Here is a 22,109-nt window from a genome sequence, read left to right on the forward strand (position 1 = left end):
TCACACAATTGCGATGGCATGTTACAAGCAATTTTTTTTCATTTTGACAACTGTTTTCAACAAGTTTTTAAAATATATTATTTTTGGTTTGTTTACCATTTTTTATTTAAACATTCTGAATCAAGATTTGAATGTTTTTTTTCTTTTCTAAAACAAACAGGGCCGCCAAATGGCCGACCGGGAATGATACCTTTCAGAGCCTTAAATTCAAAAATCAAAATTTTTCACACTTTGGAGCAATTTTTCAAGTAATTTTCCGAATTTCTTGGCATTTTACGGTATTGAATAAATTACACGGACTACGGGGCTTCCGCGAAAAATCAATAGCCCTACTCTTTACCCTTGCTCTCACGGGCAGGGTTTCCAGATAAATCAAGTTTTCAAGTGTCTGCTAGAATAAAGATTTGCCCTTCCCTGTGACGAATAATGACAGATTTTGCCAAATTTTTCACTTAATCCCCATTTTGAACTACTTTTTGATTAAAATGAACGAATTTAATTCCAAATCATTAAAAATAAATTGTTTTTTTTTTTAACGAAAATGCAAGTTCAACATTTTTAGGCCATCAGTTAAAAAATCATCGAAATTCTACAAACGTTTGGATTGATTTATATCCTTCCCTTCACCATTCAGAATTGTTAGATTTTCGTCTGCCAGATTTTTCCAGTTGTCTAGTCGATACTTTGCCAGACTTTTCAAATTTTGACCTGCTCACGGGGGAGATGATGATGCGGTTTTGGACCTTCCGTAACAAGGCGGAGCAATTTCTGGCCCTCGGGGAGCTGATGATCAAGTGCATCTACAAAGGATAAAAAACCTGTGATGTACTGGTAAGCTTCCTCTACTTCTATCCCCTTTGCTTTGCAATTTTAGTAAGTGTTATTGTTTATTTTTTCTTTCTTTTGTGCCTTAGTTAAAGAAATCTCGCTTACTTTTTCAAAAGGTCCTATGTACATAGGAAACCCAAAACTCATTGGCTGTATTGAAAAAGTAATCTAGAGATAATTGTTCCAAATAGATTATGATACTACATAGCTGAAAGGAACTCCAAAATTCTGTTATGCACTGTACAAGAACTTATTAATTCAGATTTATTTACTAAATTATTGTTATTATTTATTGTATTGTAATAAAAAATATGTTGATTATTGTTGCGATCGCTCTAGTGGATTTCCTTGCAAAAAAAGGCAATTCAATTAAAAGCAAATTCAATTTAATTCAATGTAAGGCTAGATTTTTGTAACTTGAAATAATTTTTTTTGTTGAAAGTCGAACTAATCATGTTACATTTATATCTGTGTTTATATTTTACATTTAAGAATTGGATGAAATGGCGCGAATTATTTTTTGAAAATGTGGTTTTTGTAAAACTTGAAGGGAATGGCAATTTTCAGACCACCTTAACACAGGGAAGGTAAAACAAATACGGATCTTATGTTGAGCCAAATTGAGGCACTTTTATATTTTTGCTAAACATTCATATAGAACTGCTGTTTAAAAAAAAACTCGACAAGTAATTTGTTCAAAAATCCATATTTATTGACATGTATTTACACAGGTTTTCTAACACGTATTCTAGCAATCGGAAATACATTCGTAGTGGTTCACGAGTACCACTTCTAAACTGCTCCCGCGGGGGGAACGAAACGAAAACCTAACTCAGTCGCGTCGCGGCACACAAATAATACGCGTTGTTCGCTGGAGACAACTCAGTTCTTATCACAATGGTTAAGACTATGTACAGCTTTTTTGTTTAATCTCTATGTCTGTTTTTTTTCCTTTTTTGGAAATTTTACAGCTTTTCACCGCTCAGGTTGAGCATGTTGTAGTAGTTGTGGTCGGGGAACCGCTCCAGCTCGATGTAGTCGGTTTCGGTTTGCAGCAACCGGTCGAGCATTTCGACGCACTCGGGAAAGTCCGGTCGCTCGTTCGGATCCTTGGCCCAGCAGTAGAACATGATGTTGTACAGCTCGCGGCGGCAGTGTTCGGGCTTTTCCAGCCGGTAGCCGTCGCGAACCTTGCGCATCACGTCCGCGGCGGCAATTCCCGGGTAGGGAGTCGAACCGAGCGTCACGATCTCCCACATCAGGATGCCGAAGCTCCAGATGTCCGACTTGACGGTGAAGATGTTGTCGTACAGCGACTCGGTGGCCATCCACCGGATTGGGAGGCGACCTTCGCTCTTGCGCTCGTACACCTTGGAGGTGACGATGTCACGGGCAAAGCCAAAGTCCGCCACCTTGCAGGTGTGGTCGTCCGTGATGAGAATGTTACGCGCCGCCAGGTCACGGTGGATGATCTAGAAGGGTGGTGATGTTAGGACAACCAGTAGCTTTTTAAAAAATAATTGGGTTACTTACTCCTCGTGACGTCAAAAAGTCCATGCCCCTGGCGACCTGGTACATGAAGGACGTCAAATCTCCCGACGTGAGAATCTTCGACTTGCCGTGAGTGTTTCCGTAGTGTCTGCAAAAATAATCAAGATTTAAATACCTCCCGCCACGCTAAGTTAACTGGCCTTACTTCTCAACCCGCGAGTTCCGCAGGAACGTCTGCAGCTTGCCCAAACTAACGTACTCCAGTATCACGAAGATGGGATCCTTCTCGGTGCAGCACCCCAGCAGCCTCACCACGTTAATGTGCGGCTCCAGCGACTTCAGCACCTGCAGCTCCGACAGCAAATCATTCCGCTCCGGTTCCGAGGCGTTCTCCTTGAGCGTCTTAACGGCCGTTATGGAGATGCCCTCCTTGCCGTCGAGGTCGGTGGCTTCGCAGCGCCAAACCTGCCCAAAGGCGCCCTCGCCCAGGATGTTGAACACTTTTAGCCGATGCCGCGGGAACTCCCACCGATCCTTTGCGATGGCCGAACCGTTCGAGCTGGCCGTTGAGAGTTGGGAGGTGACCTGGGAGCGGGGAGAGATAACGAAACAGAAAGGGTCGTTACTTGCGGAAGCGTTGAAGTCACTCGTGGTTATTTGAGGTTCAGACCAAAGTTGTTAATCGATAGGCAATCAAACGTCAAAATTACCCCCCACTAGAGGGTGCTGAAACTTGGTGTGATGTTTTCATTATAACCTACAGCGAGTAAATTGGTTTGAAATTTGAAATTGTTTTATTTCATCATAAAATCGACATTGATAGCAAATTATACCATTTTCAGGTAAGAAATACAAAGCATAATTGATTTAAACGAAAATATTTTTGTGATGGCCGATTTTACCAGTTCATTATCTCATTCAAAATAAGGGAATGTTTTAATCAACCAAAACCTAGCTAATCAATTGAGAATGTAGATTATTTAAGTGGACAAATATTGTTTAAAGTCACTTCTACCATAAAAGCAAAGCTCTGCTTGAAAAATGGTAATTGGAAGGATTTTCAAAATTAGCAATCTAACCTCATTCTCGCGTTTTCAATCCGGATCTCAGAATTTTCAATGAAAAAGGCAACTTAGCAAAAAAATTAAAAAGTCAGTCGATAGAACTTTTTATTTCTTACCTCCTGTTAACTTTATTTTATTCCAAAAGATCAATTTTCTTTTAAAAAACCTTAAAATAAAATAGTTTTCACTCCCCTTTGCACTTATCGCGCAAAAACGTAAACGTAACCTTGCACCAAAGTTCTCCTACTCGAATGTAGGTGGAGAATCAAGTTTTTAGCTATGGTTTTGGGGGCCTATAGAATTATCGTCGATAATATTATCGTCGAACGACAACGATAATGGTTATCGTTATCGTCGGGACGATAACGATAATCTATCGTTATCGTTATTCCGATAATTCTATCGGTGATAATTTTATCGACGATAACGGACGATAACTTACATTTTATATATTTCTAAAATTGATTCGAATCTTTGCATGTATATTAACTGTTTTAGAGTTTTTTGAATGAAATACTCAAAGTTTCACAGAATACCGTATTTTCTCGAAAATACTAAACATTTTATAATTCGCAATATGGGTATCAAACGATTCGAAATTTTGCATACATTTTCACAGTTAAACATATGCAAAATTTCGAATCTTTTATTATCTATATTGCGAATCATAAACATTTGAGTATTTTCGAGAAAATACGGTATTTTGTGAAAATTTGAATATTTCATTCAGAAAACTCTAAAACAGTTAATATACATGCAAAGATTCGAATCGTTTAATAACCATATTGTGAATTATAAAAATTTGATTATTTTCGAGAAAATACCGTATTTTGTGCAAATTTGAGTATTTCATTCAAAAAACTCAAAAACTGTGAAAATGCATGCAAAATTTTAAATCTACTGATGGGTTTCAATTGCAAATTATATTTTTTCATTATTATTTTCTTCAAAACTCTAAAACCGTTAAAATGCATGCAAAATTTTGAATCGTTTGATACCCATAAGGCAAATTAGAAAAAAAAATAGAATTTTCAAAAAAATACGGTATTTTGTGATTTTTTGTATTTTAACTTTGAAACTTACCATATTATCATAAAAATATTCGCTTGGTTTTAGTCAATTTTAGAAATATATTAAATATAAGTCATTGTCCGTTATCGTCGATAAAATTATCGCCGATACAATTATTGGAATAACGATAACGATACCCGAGCAGAAGGAAATATCTTGGGAATAACATGTTTTGATATTTTAAAATACTAAGCCAATAACATTTAATGTTATTTATAACAAGATTTGTTATTCGTCGTTGTGATTTTTTTGTTATTGGATTGTTATTGTAATAACAGACTAATAACACTATTAGTTATTCTTCGAACAAATCTTTGTTATATTTTTTTTTGTTATTTTAACAACTAATCCGATCATCCCAATAACAGTCGGAGTTATTCTTCCATATCAAAAAATGTTATTCCAAAGTTGTTTTGGCTTTCAACCAATATCAGACCATAAACAAATTTTGTTATGATAATATAAACTGTTATTAAATCTTAATGCAAAAATGGATTTTTAAGTAGATTCCATAACACTTTCTGTTATTTTAACAGTATTTGTTATTGAAATGGCATGAATTTTGTTATTACCTTCTGCCCGGGTAGATTAACATTATCGTACCGACGATAACAATAGAATTATCGTTATCGAACCTTGATGATTTACTCGTTAACAACCTTTGTTCAGATACGGTAGATTTTTTTTAACGGATCAGCAAAGCAATTTTAGCGTTAGGAAGAATTACTAAAATCTAGAGCGTCCAATTTCCCGAGGTTACAAAATTCCCGGGAAACGGGAAATTTTCAACAAATTTCCCGGGAAATCCCCGGAATTCCCGGGAATTTCAAATTTAGCGAAAATTATTCTTATCCTGTTCCGATTGATCTTTTGCAACAAAATTGTATAGAACAGCAACTTTAATGGTCAAAATGAGTGTGAGGATCAATTAATGGCTTGACTGCTTGTAAAAAATCATGCAACTTATCATGCAAATATATAAACTTTCTAATTTTTAAATCTTTCAAATCGTCCCAAATGAAAGAAAATATTATTAGTATTTTTGTTGAGAAGGATTTTTTTTTTTTAAATCAAAGTGTTTGGACAGTGAAAATCTATGCTCCACAACCATAAAATTGCTTTTAAATTATCTCAGTGACCATAAAAATAAAATAAAAAAAAAACTAAAAATTCAACAAGTGAATAAATAAATAATCATTGAATTTACTTTAAAAATCTAATTTCTTGCGCTTTTTAACTTAAAACACTATTTTTTAACTTGAAAATTTGATACGAAGTTGTTTTTTAATAGTTTTTCATGGTTTTATGATATGATTTTAATTATATGGTTTTAAGCCTAATAAATCAATTAGATAAAAATAATTTTGAGTATTTAAAAGTGGTTGAAATTTACCGATATTTTTTCATATATAACCCTCTTACGCCCTTGGTAGCTCACGTGCTTCATTAATTTATAACTTCAATCTGCAATTTCTCAAATACTTAGAAACAAATTCTTTTCACACAAACCTTTTTTAAAAATTTGATTATATCAGTTCAATTTCAATTCAAGGTAAATAGAAGTCAAGCAAATCTCAATGTTGATCTTGGCCGGAAGATGTAAATATCTTATTTTCAAATGATTTTACAAAAAAAAAACGTTAAAAGATGTTGTCAAAAATAAAATAGTTTATATTCATTCCATAAGCATACAATATTCCTAGTAATGAATGCTTCAGAAATAGATATTATCTGAATTAAAACTTGACATGAAATTTACAGACAAGCTGATTAGTTAAATATTAACAGTAGATGGAATTTCTATCATGGAAATAAATAAAATCAAATCAGGTTCTCCAATTATTATTTTTTGTATAATTTCAAAACATTGATGCCAAAAAGGTAGAAACTCTTCTGCTTGTATTTCGGGAATTCCCGGGAAATTTACAAATTTCCCGGGAAACGGGAAATATTTTTTCCGGGAAATCCCGGGAATTCCCGGGATTTTTTTTCTCTGGACGGGAAATTGGACGCTCTACTAAAATCGCATTATTAAAATTGGCATAATTCACAAATCTTCAAAATCGTCATAATAAAGTATTTGCCTAGAAAAATACTTCATTCAAATAAGAAGCTAACTTTTTCGATTCTTCAATTAATATTGTTCATTAATTCTTCTATCAGGGGTATCAGGTTATTTTTTGTATGTTACATGCTATTTTCTTCACATAATTTGATCGTAGGTATAATTTGAATGATTTCAAAATGTTAAAAATAGCATAAAAAAATTTACAAAATGCGTTTTTACGAAGACATTATAATGCAAGAGATATTTTGTTAAAAACAACATTTTTCACTCTGAAGTTGGGAATCTGATGTTTAATAAAAATTCTTATTTAAAAGTTTTTCACTTAAAAGCTCATTACTAATCACAAGATTTCCAAATTTATTTTTTTGAATTATTTAACAGCCGAGCCCTTTAGAAAGATGACATAAAATAAGTATTTTCCGAAACATTTGATAGAAATCTGTTAGCTCAATTCTATTAAGATTTTGATTACCTGATATCATTTAAAAACGCTTTTGAGAAGCTGTGATTAAAACCAAATTTTCACAAAACTACGTGTTTCGAAAAAAAAAAATTAAAATATTTGTTTTAAATGATAGCTAATTTAATAGATTTTTCGAAATTAAATGTTTGTTTTCACATCATAATACACGATTAAAACAAAACCACTTATTTTCGTTATTACACAGAAAAAAAAAACAATTCTCGTAATCGTTAATTAAGTTCACGAATGTCTCACCACGAAGGAATTTATTCATGAGTATGATGCATTTGCCCTAGAAACGTGAATATATTCCTTCGTGGTTCTCGCATTTGAATTTAATTCACGATTTCGAGAATTGAGTTTTGTTCCGTGTATTTGATCTATAAAAAGCCTTGGAAAGAAAAACTTTTTTAATTTTTTTAAAATGTTAGGGTTGGAAGTTTGTGATGCATGATGAAATTTATGTTTTTTTTTTCTAATTACTTATAATTTAATAACAACCCACCTGCATATGCCCGTTCTGGTCCCGCTCCCACGGGGACGTGTACCGGTTGCTGAACGCCATCGGTCCGCTCCAGTGGTTCATGCCGATCGAGTTGCGGCTGTCCTCGGCGCCGGTGCTGCCGCCCGAGGTGATATTGCTACTGAGATTGCTTTGGTTTGACTTTTTGGCTTTGTCGATTTTGTTCTTCTTCTTGAGCGTCTTGCTGATGGCGCACAGATACTTGCGGAAGATGCAAACGGCCACGAGGCCGGCCGTCAGGAAGATGCACGACACGGCAATGATGACGGGGACGAAGGACGTCAGCGAGTTGGAATCGCCGGCGGGTTGCGTCCGTACGGGTGGGCTCGCCCCGGTAGGACTGGACGTTGTGGCCGGCGTGACCTCCGACGGAGCAGGACTTGCTGGCGCAGCGGAAGCGTCCGTGGTGAGTCGGGTGATGCTGCCGTTGGTGGTGACCGCAGGGCGTTCCGTACTGCTGCTCGAGTCCGAGTCCGGTCCCGGATCCGGGTAGGTTTTGGTCTGCTTGGTGGTGGAAGGAACCGGCGGTTGCTTTTGGTTTGTTGGCGGGTTGACCACCAGGGGCGTCGTGGGACGCGGAGGGAATGGCGGAGGCGGTGGAGGGGCCTGCGGGATGTTCAGCGGGAAGCCGGCTGGCAGTAGCTTCCGGATGCTGTCGATGCCCGGTGTGAACTGAGATCCTCGGGTTTTGTACACACCGGTGGCGTTCTGACTTAGAATGTTGACGTACACCTCGTTCTTGGACGTCACCAGACCGTCCGTGACGGTGATGTAGACGAAGAAATTTTGGCCACCCTGAACAAAGTGAAGGACAGATTAAGGAATCATAAACACACACAGCAAGCTATAGAGTACGAACCTTCCCCTCGATGCTGTCGTTAAGGTACACGTAGCCGGTGTTCGGATCGATCCGAAAGGGCTGCAGCTGACCCGGCTTTAACGGGTCAAGCCCGAACTCCAGTTCGTCGTTGTCGGCATCGTCCGCTCGGACCTGCGTGATCAGCGTGCCCACCGTCATGTTCTCCCGTATCCGCCAGTTCCGGTCGACCAGGATCACCGGTGGAGTGTTCAGGTCCTGGCAGTCTGTTGAAACAAACACAATGAAAAGAGGTTGATTAGACTCAATTTAAATTCGACGACCTTCGTCAATTCCAATCACCCCGCGATCGAGCTTAAAATACCGGTTCTGCCAATTTATTCCAATCTGCAAGACGAGGTTTGACATTATCGAGGCCTTGATACATGACCACCTCGCGAGAGGGTTCAAGATCTCCCATGCGACCCCACCCCTTTCTGCATCGATCGAATGTCAATTAATTCTTCATCTTAATTGAGTCCAGTAAGGCTTGGGACTACCCATAAACTCTGGTTGACAAAATGGCACCGCAAGCAAAATATCTTATACATGCGAGAGAGGTTCAATTGAATATTCAACGAAATCAAGTGACTCCCTCGTGTGGAATGGAATGGCGAGGGGAGATACTTTGTATTGTATCGCTGGTACCTATAGTCATTCCGAACGATACCGGTTTAAGTTGTTTGGAGGGTTAGTTTTTGTCGGGATTAGTTTAGAAAGACTGGCAGAGTTTCGCGTCATGCCTGCATTTAAATTCTTATAAATCTTTAAGATGGATACAGAGAAAATAAGTGATGTTTTAGTGCAGACACAATTAATTATACACTTTAACATAATTAAAAAAAACATCTATCTGTTAGTTCTTGAATAAAAAATTTAATATTGTTAATTCGTATATTTAAAATCTATTTTAGAATTTGTTAAAAAATCTGATATATTTTTCATCAATTTAGATTTCTAATGATTAAAGTTAAACATCAAGTCATTTTGTTTTAAAACCAAATGTTTAATTATTTTATTATTAGTTTTTTCATCACTTCAGTGGCATTCGTATCATTCTTACGTTAATTTAAGGCTATAACAAATTTCATTTTAAGTACTTGTCCTTTTCTTAATTTTCCAAAAAAATAGAGGGCAAAAAAATAATGATTGACTAAAATTTTCATTGAAAAAACTTGTAAAATCGATTGTAAACTATTCAGAATACAATTAAAAAAAAAAAAAAAATAAAAAACCTTTTGATCGTTCATACAAATTTTGAATTTTGGTTGTTATGTGTGATTTTCATAAATTTATTGATAAAATTTCAAACCTTTGATAGAGATACTTTTTGCCAAACAATTTGCCTGCATCTTGAAATTTTACACGTAGTTATTTTTTATGCTTTAAATGTTTTTAACTATGATTCTGCTTTATACTTGAATATTTGAAAGATTTGAATCTGTGTTTTGGCAATATTTTTTTGTGACAAACATTTTTGAAAAAAAACCAATATAATAACATAAAAACTAATATAACTTTTATAAAAAAATATTGAAAATGCAAAAAAAAAAAAAATATTCAAGAAAAATTATTCAAAAATTATTACAAAGCATTCCATCTTTTTGTCTTGAATATATACTAGGCCGTCCCAAAAAAAAAAAATTGTTAAATCTTCGGTGCTCACACTTAGAATGATAGATTAGGATGTCAGGAACAATGTTTTCATACAACAAAAAAATCCCAAAAATGGTTTACAAACCACGTGCGGAGCTTGAATGAAAAAAGTGCATTTTTCGAGTATTTTTCAGAAATGCGCGTAACAATTATAATTAACGTCATTCGAATTTGGTCGCCTTGGGCTTCAAGTTATAGTATAAAAGCTTGTATTTGGGCATAGCAGGGCGTTTTAGGAAAAAAAATGTATTTTTCAGCAATTTTTTTTTCAAAAATCCCTCCCCAAAACAAGCCAGAAAAAATTGCAGCCTAAACTAATGCATTCAGCTTATAGGAATTTTTAGGGAGATCATTTTGCTTTTTTTAACATTCAATTTATGTCCACGCAAAGCCGAGATATTTGCTCGCTCAAAAACGATATTTGTTAGTAACATTTCATGAAAAACATGAGATTTTCTCAAGATGTGTCGTAAACGACATATTGATAAGACTTATCAATACTTAAGTACTAAGTACTGCTCTGTGATCTTCTCGATATGAACAAATAAAGCTGTAATAAGTAACTATTTTGGAAAAAAAAAGTTTTTTTATAAATGAATTTGTTTCATTCGAATGTACATACAAAAAAAACAATCATGATTATTTGTCGTTTACGTCACATTGCACAGTGTTCGGAATGGCAAAATTAAGTGGAATAAATTGATAACTCCTTTATTTGACGTCCTAGTGAAATGGTGTCTTCGGAAGAGTTGTTGTACTTGATAAGGGCTATCTTTTGAAGTTATTGACCTTCCAGGGTGTCAACCAAAAACTAACTTTGTTGGATGACGTTGTAGGGCTTTGGTGTCTTGGGCAAAGTTGTAGAGAAGAAAATTTCATGAAAGTTTGTCGAAGGCGCCAAATTTGTAGCTCTTAATCTACGCCATTTTTGCAAAAATGGTCCAAAAAAGTACTTTTTTGGTGATAACTCAAAATGTTAGCATTTTAGCGGCCTACTATGTTCTGGAGAGTTGTTTATGAAATAAAATTACACATCTTTGCCGAAGACAGCAAAATGTTTTGAGCCTTTATTGAGGAGTTATAACAATTTTTAGGTGATTTTGAGCCTATTTTCAAGTTGCTATGTTTTCAAAATGGCGCATTTTGGCGCAAAACCGAACAATGCACCTGAAAGTACTCACTTTCAACTACATTTCCTGAAAATATCTCCGTGTCTATCGGTGTCTATTTTTAGATAACTCAATTTTAGTTTGACTGTTTTTAATCAATTTATTTATAATTTTTAAGCGGAATCTTATTGAAAACGTGGTAATAATCGGTAAATTGATCGATTATTATGGAAAAAACTATGTCTATGAAAAAATACGACAACCTTTCTGAATTGACCAAGTATAAAAAGAAATACTTAATTTCAAATACGAACAATTACTTAAAATTTTAACCTGCATTATTTTTGGGCTATATATGTTTTTATTCATAATTTTAGAATGTGTGTCATAATCAAAGCATAAATAATGTATTTTCCATAATAATCGATCAATTTACCCTTCAATTTACCGATTATTACCACGTTTTCAATAAGATTCCGCTTAAAAATTATAAATAAATTGATTAAAAACAGTCAAACTAAAATTGAGTTATCCTAAAATAGACACCGATAGACACGGAGATATTTTCAGGAAATGTAGTTGAAAGTGAGTACTTTCAGGTGAATTGTTCGGTTTTGCGCCAAAATGCGCCATTTTGAAAACATAGCAACTTGAAAATAGGCTCAAAATCACCTAAAAATTGTTATAACTCCTCAATAAAGGCTCAAAACATTTTGCTGTCTTCGGCAAAGATGTGTAATTTTATTTCATAAACAACTCTCCAGAACATAGTAGGCCGCTAAAATGCTAACATTTTGAGTTATCACCAAAAAAGTGCTTTTTTGGACCATTTTTGCAAAAATGGCGTATATCTCGAGTAGATTAAGAGCTACAAATTTGGCGCCTTCGACAAACTTTCATGAAATTTTCTTCTCTACAACTTTGCCCAAGACACCAAAGCCCTACAACGTCATCCAACAAAGTTAGTTTTTGGTTGACACCCTGGAAGGTCGTCACCCTGTATGTCAATAACTTCAAAAGATAGCCCTTATCAAGTACAACAACTCTTCCGAAGACACCATTTCGCTAGGACGTCAAATAAAGGAGTTATCAATTTATTCCACTTAATTTTGCCATTCCGAACACTGTGCATTGTGCGAAAATCTAAAAAAAGGATCTTGTTTAGAAATTCAGTGTTAAGTTTCTATTTTCACACATATTTTGGAAATTGTTTGATTTTTTTATCATTTAGATTTTTTTTTGTTTTGACATCGTTTTAAGGTAAGAAATGCCTATTATTTGAGGTTCGGGAAAAGTCGAGAAAATGTTGGGAATTTTAAAATGGGATTTGTTTGGTCTTTCTGGCCTTAAATAAACAAAAGAAATTAAATTGGCAAATTTTTGCGACGTTTTGGTTGAAATCATTGCTTAACTACCGTCATGAAGAAATTTGTAGAAATCTCACCCTCCAAACCCAATGTCACCCCTGATGACGGTATCCAAAAAACATCTTAAACAAGTTTTCTTTATAACTTTGATTTTGTCACTTCCTCGAAATAACAAATAAGACTCGAAATGACAAACCAGACTTGTTGCAATGTTGAGAAAAGTGTCACAATATGATGTTTATACGATTGCCGAATATTTGTAAATGGCCTTTGGAAAATAATTCTTTTTTATGCTTAAAATATTTTCGATTTCAGCAAGCTGGAAATAATGCAAATAAAACAAAGCAATATTAATAACAGTTGAGAAACTTAGTTGTTCTGTCTCAGGGAGGATTAGGCTTTAATAAAAAAATATAACTTTATGCATTTCCTTCATTTGTGCTTTTTTAACGGTGCACATCAACCAGAGCTTTTTGTACCAAGATTTAGTTACATACATTTTAGTCTCAAGATAGTATAACACACCGCAAGCAAACCTCGAAATAATTGCATGAAAAGTGAAAAGCCGCATCCCTGCCAGGGTAAACGTTTTCTAACAACTCTCACTGATTGACGAGTGTGAATTAGCCTGTCCCATTTTGAGGTCATGTCGAGGAATTTCAGGTGCTCACTTCTTAAATGATAGATTATGATGTTAGGAACAATGTTTTCTTAGACAAGAAAAAATAATAAAATACTTTCTCGCACCCCCTAGTCGATTTACTAAAAAAAGTCACTTTTTTGAACAAATTTTCTAAAATCGCTTGGAATCAATACAAAAACTGCTTCGATCAGGTGTGTATTATCTTCAAACGATAGGTTTTTGTCCATAGATTAAGATGCACTATCAATATTGGACCAAAATTTAAGTTTTTGGACTCTCCCAGGCGGATTTGTGTCGAAAAAATCGCATTTTTTCGAAACTTTTTTCAGAAATGTTCATTTAATTTAGGGTAGCCTATTTTTCCCAGTGAAACCAATGCATGCAGCTTGTAGGAAATTTCATGGCGAACATTTTTCCTTCTGAGAAAATCCAATTTCGACACTCCAGAGCCGAGATATTTGTGTTTTAGTGAGGAAAAAAGAGGCAATTTTCAAAATTTCTCAAAATTCAGAAGCAAGGCCTACTAATTACACGATGTAGCAAGCATATGTCTCAAAGGTCAGGGTATGCTTTTTTATAGTAATTTTGGCCGCTGAATCCGAATCTGAAATCAAATTTCGTGTAAACAGTGATGTTTTGGAGCTACACCCTTTTGGAATGTTATTTGCGTGTTTAAGAGGCAGTTTTTGTAAATATTGCTCGGTTTGTTCTAGAGGTCGTATCGAGGTGCTCCGATTTGGATGAAACTTTCAGCGTTTGTTTGTCTATACATGAGATGAACTCATGCCAAATATGAGCCTCTACGACAAAGGGAAGTGGGGTAAAACTCTCATTGAAGTTCGAGGTCCAAAAAACATAAAAAATCTTATAATTGCTCGCATTTTAGTAAAACTTCATCAATTCCAACTCACCGGCTCCGTGGCTTAATGGTTACGGCTTCTGCCTTACAAGCAGAAGGTTCAGGGATCAAATCCCGGTCGGTACCTTTAAAATTTTGAATCAGAAATTTGAACTTTGAATATGAACAAAAACGAAAATGAATCAGGTGGGATTCGAACTCACGCCTTTGGATTGGTGGTCTGGGACGCTAAGCAGTCGGCCATCAAAAGGTTTTACACTCTAGCAGTGAAATGATCCGTAGTGTTGAAACATGTTACCTTATCATAATAAATACGCGCTGATCCCTGATTTGCCTGACGGGATTGGAAGTCTAAATATAGATCGAGTTTCCTTCAGATGCTTGCTTCTATGTTCAGGCGGGGCCGAACAATGCCCAGCGACCTCGGAATTGGACCGCAAGGAGCTCTGTCATTCTGAAACGGGTCGTTGGAAGCAGCGTGAGGGCTATCACCACCTAATACCCGGGACTGAGATAAGTTGTATCAGCATTCGGCATATACAAAGTCTGATGCAAATTATACTTTCCCATAATATCGCTACCGGTTAGCGGGTATTGGACACACACAAAAAAACTTCATCAATTCCAACTCTCTTTGATGCATTCGAAAGGTCTTTTGAAGCACTTCAAAATGAATGAGCCATAGACATCCAGGATTGGTTTAACATTTTCTCATAGCTTTTGCAAATTACTGTTAGAAATGGTTTTTTTTAAACCTCAATATCTTTTTGCAACAGTCAGCAACACCCATACTCTTTTAGTTCAAAAGTTAGGGAATTTCATGGACTATAAGCCTACGGTAATAACTTTTTGGCCAATCGCAGTTTTCCTCATAGTTTTTCGATTTTTCTAGAACAAACATTTTACAACGTTAGTTATTGTCCCATAGCATATTCGAAATCCTCGGAAAATTCAAACTTCAATGCCCGTCTTTACCCCACTTCCCTTTGTCGTAGAGGCTCATATTTGGCATGAGTTCATCTCATGTATAGACAAACAAACGCTGAAAGTTTCATCCAAATCGGAGCACCTCGATACGACCTCTAGAACAAACCGAGCAATATTTACAAAAACTGCCTCTTAAACACGCAAATAACATTCCAAAAGGGTGTAGCTCCAAAACATCACTGTTTACACGAAATTTGATTTCAGATTCGGATTCAGCGGCCAAAATTACTATAAAAAAGCATACCCTGACCTTTGAGACATATGCTTGCTACATCGTGTAATTAGTAGGCCTTGCTTCTGAATTTTGAGAAATTTTGAAAATTGCCACTTTTTTCCTCACTAAAACTCAAATATCTCGGCTCTGGAGTGTCGAAATTGGATTTTCTCAGAGGGAAAAATGTTCGCCATGAAATTTCCTACAAGCTGCATGTATTGGTTTAACTGGGAAAAATAGGCTACCCTAAATTAAATGAACATTTCTGAAAAAAGTTTCGAAAAAATGCGATTTTTTCGACACAAATCCGCCTGGGAGAGTCCAAAAACTTAAATTTTGGTCCAATATTGATAGTGCATCTTAATCTATGGACAAAAACCTATCGTTTGAAGATAATACACACCTGATCGAAGCAGTTTTTGTATTGATTCCAAGCGATTTTAGAAAATTTGTTCAAAAAAGTGACTTTTTTTAGTAAATTGACTAGGGGGTGCGAGAAAGTATTTTATTATTTTTTCTTGTCTAAGAAAACATTGTTCCTAACATCATAATCTATCATTTAAGAAGTGAGCACCTGAAATTCCTCGACATGACCTCAAAATGGGACAGGCTAGTGTGAATCCATCAATCGTTTTTAACCAGTTCCCATTGCCATTTTTACGACCACGTGAAAGATGAGGTAAGTCCACCATCACCATGTTCATCCCCAGGCTACACGACTCATTTGCGGGCGAGGTGATGAAAATTGCAAAAATTGATGAATATCGAAAGTGGTGATGGTGTGATGTGAAATCATTAATCATTTTCTTCAAACGGCGATGCAATGGCCGCCACCACCACCAGTTGGGTGATAGAAACTTTCGCTGCGAAACCTTTCTCAAAGCGGCACGACGTGTCGTGTTGTGACGTGAGAAAGGAAGAGTCGTGTGGCCAAGCAATGCAGAAATGCCATTTCGCCACCACACGAGCCATGACACACGAGCTGGCAATTTCTGCCAAGGTGAACTTGTTTTCATCCTCCATCCCCTCTCTACTCTCATGTGTTATGTGGCTTTCTACGCGCGTGTGGGTTGGCTGGACAGTTTGCGGTAGATTCCACAGACCGCTAACAAAAATGTCAATGACCACTGCAGAGAACAAAACATTTTGTTTCATTAATTTGCTAAGGCAATATTACCAAAATATAGCTAGGCAAATACTTAAAATTGCCAAGTCACTGCTCTGACGTGTACATATCTCAATGAAGTGCTAATTCAAAGTCTTAACTTTACTTTTGAAACGTGCCGAACTAATATCGGTGGGTTGTTTTGGCGATGATCTGTTGTTTTTGTGCAAATGGCGTAAGATCAGACAGCAAAAAAATGTTTCTAATATAAAAAAACGCGATTCCAAAATTGGCCCATGCGGGCCACTTTTGTTTTTTTTATATATTTAGCATACCGTAAAATAGTAATGAGAAAATATTCAAAAATTGTTGAAAGCAAAAACACTTGAAGTTTTGAAAAAATTTGGTTTGGAAGTTTGATTTGTTTTGTTACTTTAGGCCAGCGATTCTCAACGGGGGTACCGGGCCTACTTGATTTACATGGTAGGGGGTACCAGCCTAGAACAAGGTTGAGAATCGCTGCTTTAGGCCGTTGCTAATATTTTTAAAAGTTTATGGGGGCATAAACTTTTAAAAATATTAGCAACGGCCCCGTTCAAAATCAGTTCGAAAAATCAAGAAGAATATTTTTTTCGTAAAACTGTTAAATTTCAATAGAAATAAAAGTCTAACCAACTCAAAACAATCTAAAATGCGTTTTTCTGCATTGATAATCATATTTAGCTTGTTTGGGCTCGTTTACAAATATTTGAAACAGGTGTATAATGCACTTGTTTCATTCAAATGTTGATTCCGTGGCCTGTAATTACAATTATTAACTTCTTTATTCCCCCCCCCCTCCTCCCCCTCTTGCCTTTGGTCAGAGTCGAGAGACATATACTTAAAAAAAAATATGTGCAACGGCCTTACCAAATTAAAAAAAAAACTTTTGCTTTGATTTTACCTACGTTTCGTTTATTTATGCAAAAATAAGTATGCAGTAATTATTGTATTGTCCAATACTATAACTCTAGGCATTTTTTAATAATTTAAATCATAATGGTATCAGTCTATAGTAAACAAATATGAGAAACAAGCAAAAAAAAAACCTCAGGTAATGAAAAAACCAAATGATAAGAGCCAAATACTATCACAAATAACCATAAAGTAAACAAGGCAAATGAAAATTAAAATACCAAAAATGAAAGAAGAAAAACATAATACAAGACAAATGAAGTATTTTTTTTATTCATAACTTATTTTTATTAGGTCCTTCAAGGTGCTACGACCAGGTTAGGACCGAGGATCAGTTTACAATCAAAATATAAAATAAAAATAAAAAAAAACTCCATACTTGGAGATCATGTAACTGACGAGGGTTACTTGGTCCAAGCGGGTCTTGCAGGTTTTGAATCTGCCGATGTACTCGGAGAAAATGCCCCACAGCTCAGCAGAACTGTAGAGCACCACCCCGGCTTCCTCTTTCGTGGCTCCACCGTCTCGGGAGCCACTGCTTCCTTGGCTTTCCTTCGATTTTCCATCCGGGACTGCACCCGGCAACGGAGGGAACTCCGCCGGCGTGAACGCCGGAACTGCTGGACTCTGCTTCTCCGCCTTCCTTGCCGGCGGTTTCGGTTTGGACGCCTGCTGGCGCCTCCGGATGAAGTCCGCACGCTTAGGGCAGCTGCGGTCCGTGGCTTCGTTGGCTCCAGAGCAGTTGGCACACCGCTTCGGCTCGTTTTCTTGGATTTTGCACTCGTCCGTCTTGTGGGGACCCCCACAGTTGTTGCACCTCCCTTTCAGGTGACAGTTCCTGGTTCCATGACCCAGCTGTAAGCAGTTCCTGCACTGGGTCACGTTCGGCCGCTTGTTCCGGTAGGCCTCCCACCGGATGATAGTGCTTGCCACAACTTTCATTGCAGAGAGCTTCTTCAGATTGGTGTATCCCTTGGGGAAGACCACAATGTACGGAGTTTCGTCCACGGTGGACTTTTCCTTCCGCTTGATGATATGCACCTCCAGCGCGTCCAGCTTGAGATCCCTCTTCAGAAGGTACTTGACCTCGTCCGGTTTCAGTTCATCAGGAAAACCACGAAGAACCACCCCATGATTTCGTTCGCTCCGCCGATCGTGGGTGTAGAATTCCACTTTCTTCTTCTTGAGTAGCTCTTGCAACTTGTCAAAATCTTTGACAGAGAAGCAGGTCACCTTTCTTCCAAATCGGGTTAGTTTGTAAATCGGTTTGAAACCATATTTACAACTTTCCACTATCGCCACGAGCTTGTAAAAATCCGTGGTGTTCTTCACCACCAAAGGTGGTTGCTTTTGTTTACCTGCCGACTGGCCGGGTGGTGGAACCGCCGGGGCGTCCCCTCCTCCTGCTGGGCTGGCATTGTTGTTGTTTTTGTTATTCGCTAGCGGGCTGAACTTGTTGTTGTTGAGCAGGGTCTTCTCAACTTTTTCTCCTTCGATGCCGATTCCAGTGACCTCGCTGAACTTCTTCCGCTTCCGATTCTTGCGGACGGGACGAAAATCTTCCTCCTCGGAGGATTCCTCCACCTCCATCTGTCAAAAACTTTCAAGCACGCGAGATGACAACACGAGCAAAACACGTCTTAACTTGTCGCTGGCTGGCGACTGAGTGAATGAAGTATTTCGTAGAACAAAAGTTGCTCAAATTGACCAATTAAACACAGGGAAAATACATTCAAAATCTTGAAACAAATTTTGGGCGTTCCAGTTAACAGTTTTTCGTTCCGCTCATTTTCGTTCGCTCATTAAAATGAGCCGCTCTTTTGAATGGTAATTTCTCTCTTTTTGAAAATTTTGTAGAAAAGGCTTTTTTAAAGAATGGTGTGATATTTTATGATTTTCAGTAGACTTTTATATGTTTAAAAAAACTTAAAAACGAAATGATTCTTTTGAGAACAATAAGTGTAAACGTTCGAGTTATTGGATGGGGAGAGCACCCAAATTTTAATCTTTTAATTTTACAAAATTGCGTTTATTACTGCCAAAGTTGAACAATTCCTGATATTTTATTTTGAGAAAATATTCTTTGAATTCTAATCTTCACTCTGATTTAATCTATAAATGCCAAAATTTAATCGGGCAAGAAGATTTAAGAAAATGCTATTTAGTAGTTTTTCAGCATTTTTGCCTCCAAAATCCTGCACTAAAAATAAACTTTTTATTAAAAGCTCAAAGACCCACCTTTATGTATACATATCGACTCAGAATCGAAAACTGAACAAATGTCTGTGTGTGTGTATGTGTGTGTGTATGTGTGTGTGTATGTATGTATGTGACCAAAATTCTCACTGAGTTTTCTCAGCACTGACAGAACCGATTTTGACCAAACCAGTTGCATTCGACTTGGTTTAGAGTCCCATATATAGCTATTGAATTGTTTGATGTATTGATAAATAGTTCAAAAGTTATGTATAAAAATGTGTTTTCACAAATACCCGGATCTCATTTCTATGCATGTAAACGATGTCCGGATCCATCATCCGACACATCGTTGGTTAGGTACCGTAAAACGGGGTGACTTTGATAGCCGGGGTGACTTTGATAGGTTTGCGATTTTTCCACAAAATGAAGAGTACAATTAAAATACGTAAGGAATGGTTTAGAAACATACTGACCGTGGTAGAGAAATGTTCAAAGTATCTCAAGAAGAACTTTTCATAAAATTTTAACAAGTTTAAATAGTTAGTTAACTATAGTTAAGAAAATGTTGATGAAAGTCATTATTTTAAACTTCTCAAAGTGTCATGATTTTCTCAATGAACATGATTTTTAATCGGAAAACGGAATGCATTTTCGGATTCTTTGGACAATTTTCCACTAGGAGAAGGTTAAATAAATTTGTAAATAATAAATATTATGTGTTTTTGAAACACCATTTAATAAAATCTCCAAATTTATAAGCAATTTCAGTTAAATAAATTTCATCTAAAATGTGAAAACTTGTGATTCGTGCTTCAAATTCTGTAAAAAATGCAAAATAAATCGATAATTTTATAAACAAAACCAGTTTTAACAAATTTTAGGCGAAATTTCGACTTTTTAACAATTTTACCTTAAATTTATATGTATTTTGCTTTAAAGCTTATACACTTAGTTAACTAAATATAAACATTGTTTTTTTTCTTAAAAACTATATCAGCTACTTTAGTGATGGCACATTTAGGGTACAAATAAAGTTTGAACATCTTAAATATGATTTTAATAAGAAAAACTACGACTATCAAAGTCACCCCGGAATTAAAACTAAGAATTTTTAACGTAACTATTTTTTAAAATATTATTGAAAAAACTTTTATTCCGAAATAGTGCATGGACTTTGTGTAGTCTACCCCAGTACATGTTTTAAAAATAACAATCTTGAGAAAAACCTTACCTGTTGGAAAATATGCTAAAAACAAATTGAAATCCTATCAAAGTCACCCCGGTTTACAGTATTTGAAAGACCTTTCTAACGAGTCCGCAACATTAAAGATCTGGCATCCCTGACTCGAGTTATGACCACATAAGTGATATTTATATTCTTTTTTGAAGTCGGATCTCACTTAAATGTATGTAAACGATGTCTCCGGATCCATCATCCAAACGATCGTTGGTTAGGTATTTGAAAGACCTTTCTAACGAGTCCAAAACATTGAAGATCTGGCAACTCTGAATCGAGTTATTACCACTTAAGTTATATCTGTGTACTTATTTTCCTGGATATAAAAAAAATAGCTGATCATATTACCCATTGTTGGTAAAAAGTGAGGAAGGCATCAACCACATAGGTAGATTAATCTGTTTTTTTTTCAAATTAAACATTTTAAAATGCTCAAATTTGTACTCGGGGTTTACGATGTGCAATGTAAAGTTTTTTTTAATTTTTTTTTTAGAAAATCATTCACTTTTGAAATAAATTTGGTACATGCGAGAGTACACCCTGTACACAATTTGGACAAAATTGACATTACTTCATAAGCATTTAAAAATTTTAGATAACATTTTCAAATCTAAAAAAAAACAAATTATATGCTACAATTTGTTGAAAATTCAATTTATAATCTTAAAAAGTTTAAAAATTATTCGGTTTAAGAACGGTTCATTCAAAAGACCGATGTTTCAAAAAGATCCGCGGCTCTTTGTACCTTGAATAATCTTAAACTAATTAAAATTTTCATACATGTTTTAATGCTGATTTTGTTTAATTTTTTGTAAATAATTTGTTAAAAATGATGCAATTTAAATATTTTTTTAGAGATTGTCCTTCCCTGTTCAAATTGCTCTCAATAATCAAAAGAAAACAAGGAATTGATTTTATATAAAATTTAGATAAAATTGGATAGAGGACCCACAAACCATTCATTCTAGTGTAAAATTTAAGAAAATTCTAAAACAAATATTTTTTTTTGATGATTTTTTTTTGTTTTTTTTCCCGATTTTTAGAAACACAGTACTACTTTCTCCCTGGACGAAAATTGGATTTCGTGATTGACTTTTTTAAATCAATCAAAAAACATTTAAATTAAAAAAAACATACTTTTTGTTCTAACTTTATCCTCAAAAAATGAGTCAATGTGTTTTAGTGGGCGTCTTTGTAGAACGTATCTTAGCCATAACTCAAACAATTGAGACATTTTTTTCCAGAGATTTGTGAGGATTGTAATGCCACTTTTAGTCTAAAATATTCATAAAAGAGGTGGGTCTCGTGGCGCAGGGGTAGCGGCTTCGGCTGCCGATCCCGATGATGCTATGAGACGCGGGTTCGGTTCCCGCCTTATCCACTGAGCTTCTATCGGATGGTGAAGTAAAACGTCG

At 35.9% G+C, this 22,109-nt stretch overlaps 1 protein-coding gene across 1 annotated transcript in view; it reads right to left on the reverse strand.

Moving 5' to 3' along the window:
• Positions 1-1,515: 1,515 nt before the first annotated feature.
• The window catches only part of LOC120421866 (tyrosine kinase receptor Cad96Ca-like), a 40,310-nt gene continuing 19,716 nt past the window's right edge, over positions 1,516-22,109 (reverse strand). The window contains exons 3-7 of the mRNA XM_039585164.2: positions 8,368-8,591; positions 7,491-8,303; positions 2,525-2,904; positions 2,362-2,467; positions 1,516-2,300 (exon numbers count right to left, since the gene is read on the reverse strand). Of these exons, the coding sequence (XP_039441098.1) occupies positions 1,794-2,300; positions 2,362-2,467; positions 2,525-2,904; positions 7,491-8,303; positions 8,368-8,591 (2,030 nt within the window). The 3' untranslated portion in view covers positions 1,516-1,793. The remainder of the gene's footprint in view (positions 2,301-2,361; positions 2,468-2,524; positions 2,905-7,490; positions 8,304-8,367; positions 8,592-22,109) is intronic.

This window comes from Culex pipiens, chromosome 2, assembly GCF_016801865.2.
Source record: "Culex pipiens pallens isolate TS chromosome 2, TS_CPP_V2, whole genome shotgun sequence".
NCBI classification, from domain to species: Eukaryota; Metazoa; Arthropoda; class Insecta; order Diptera; family Culicidae; genus Culex; species Culex pipiens.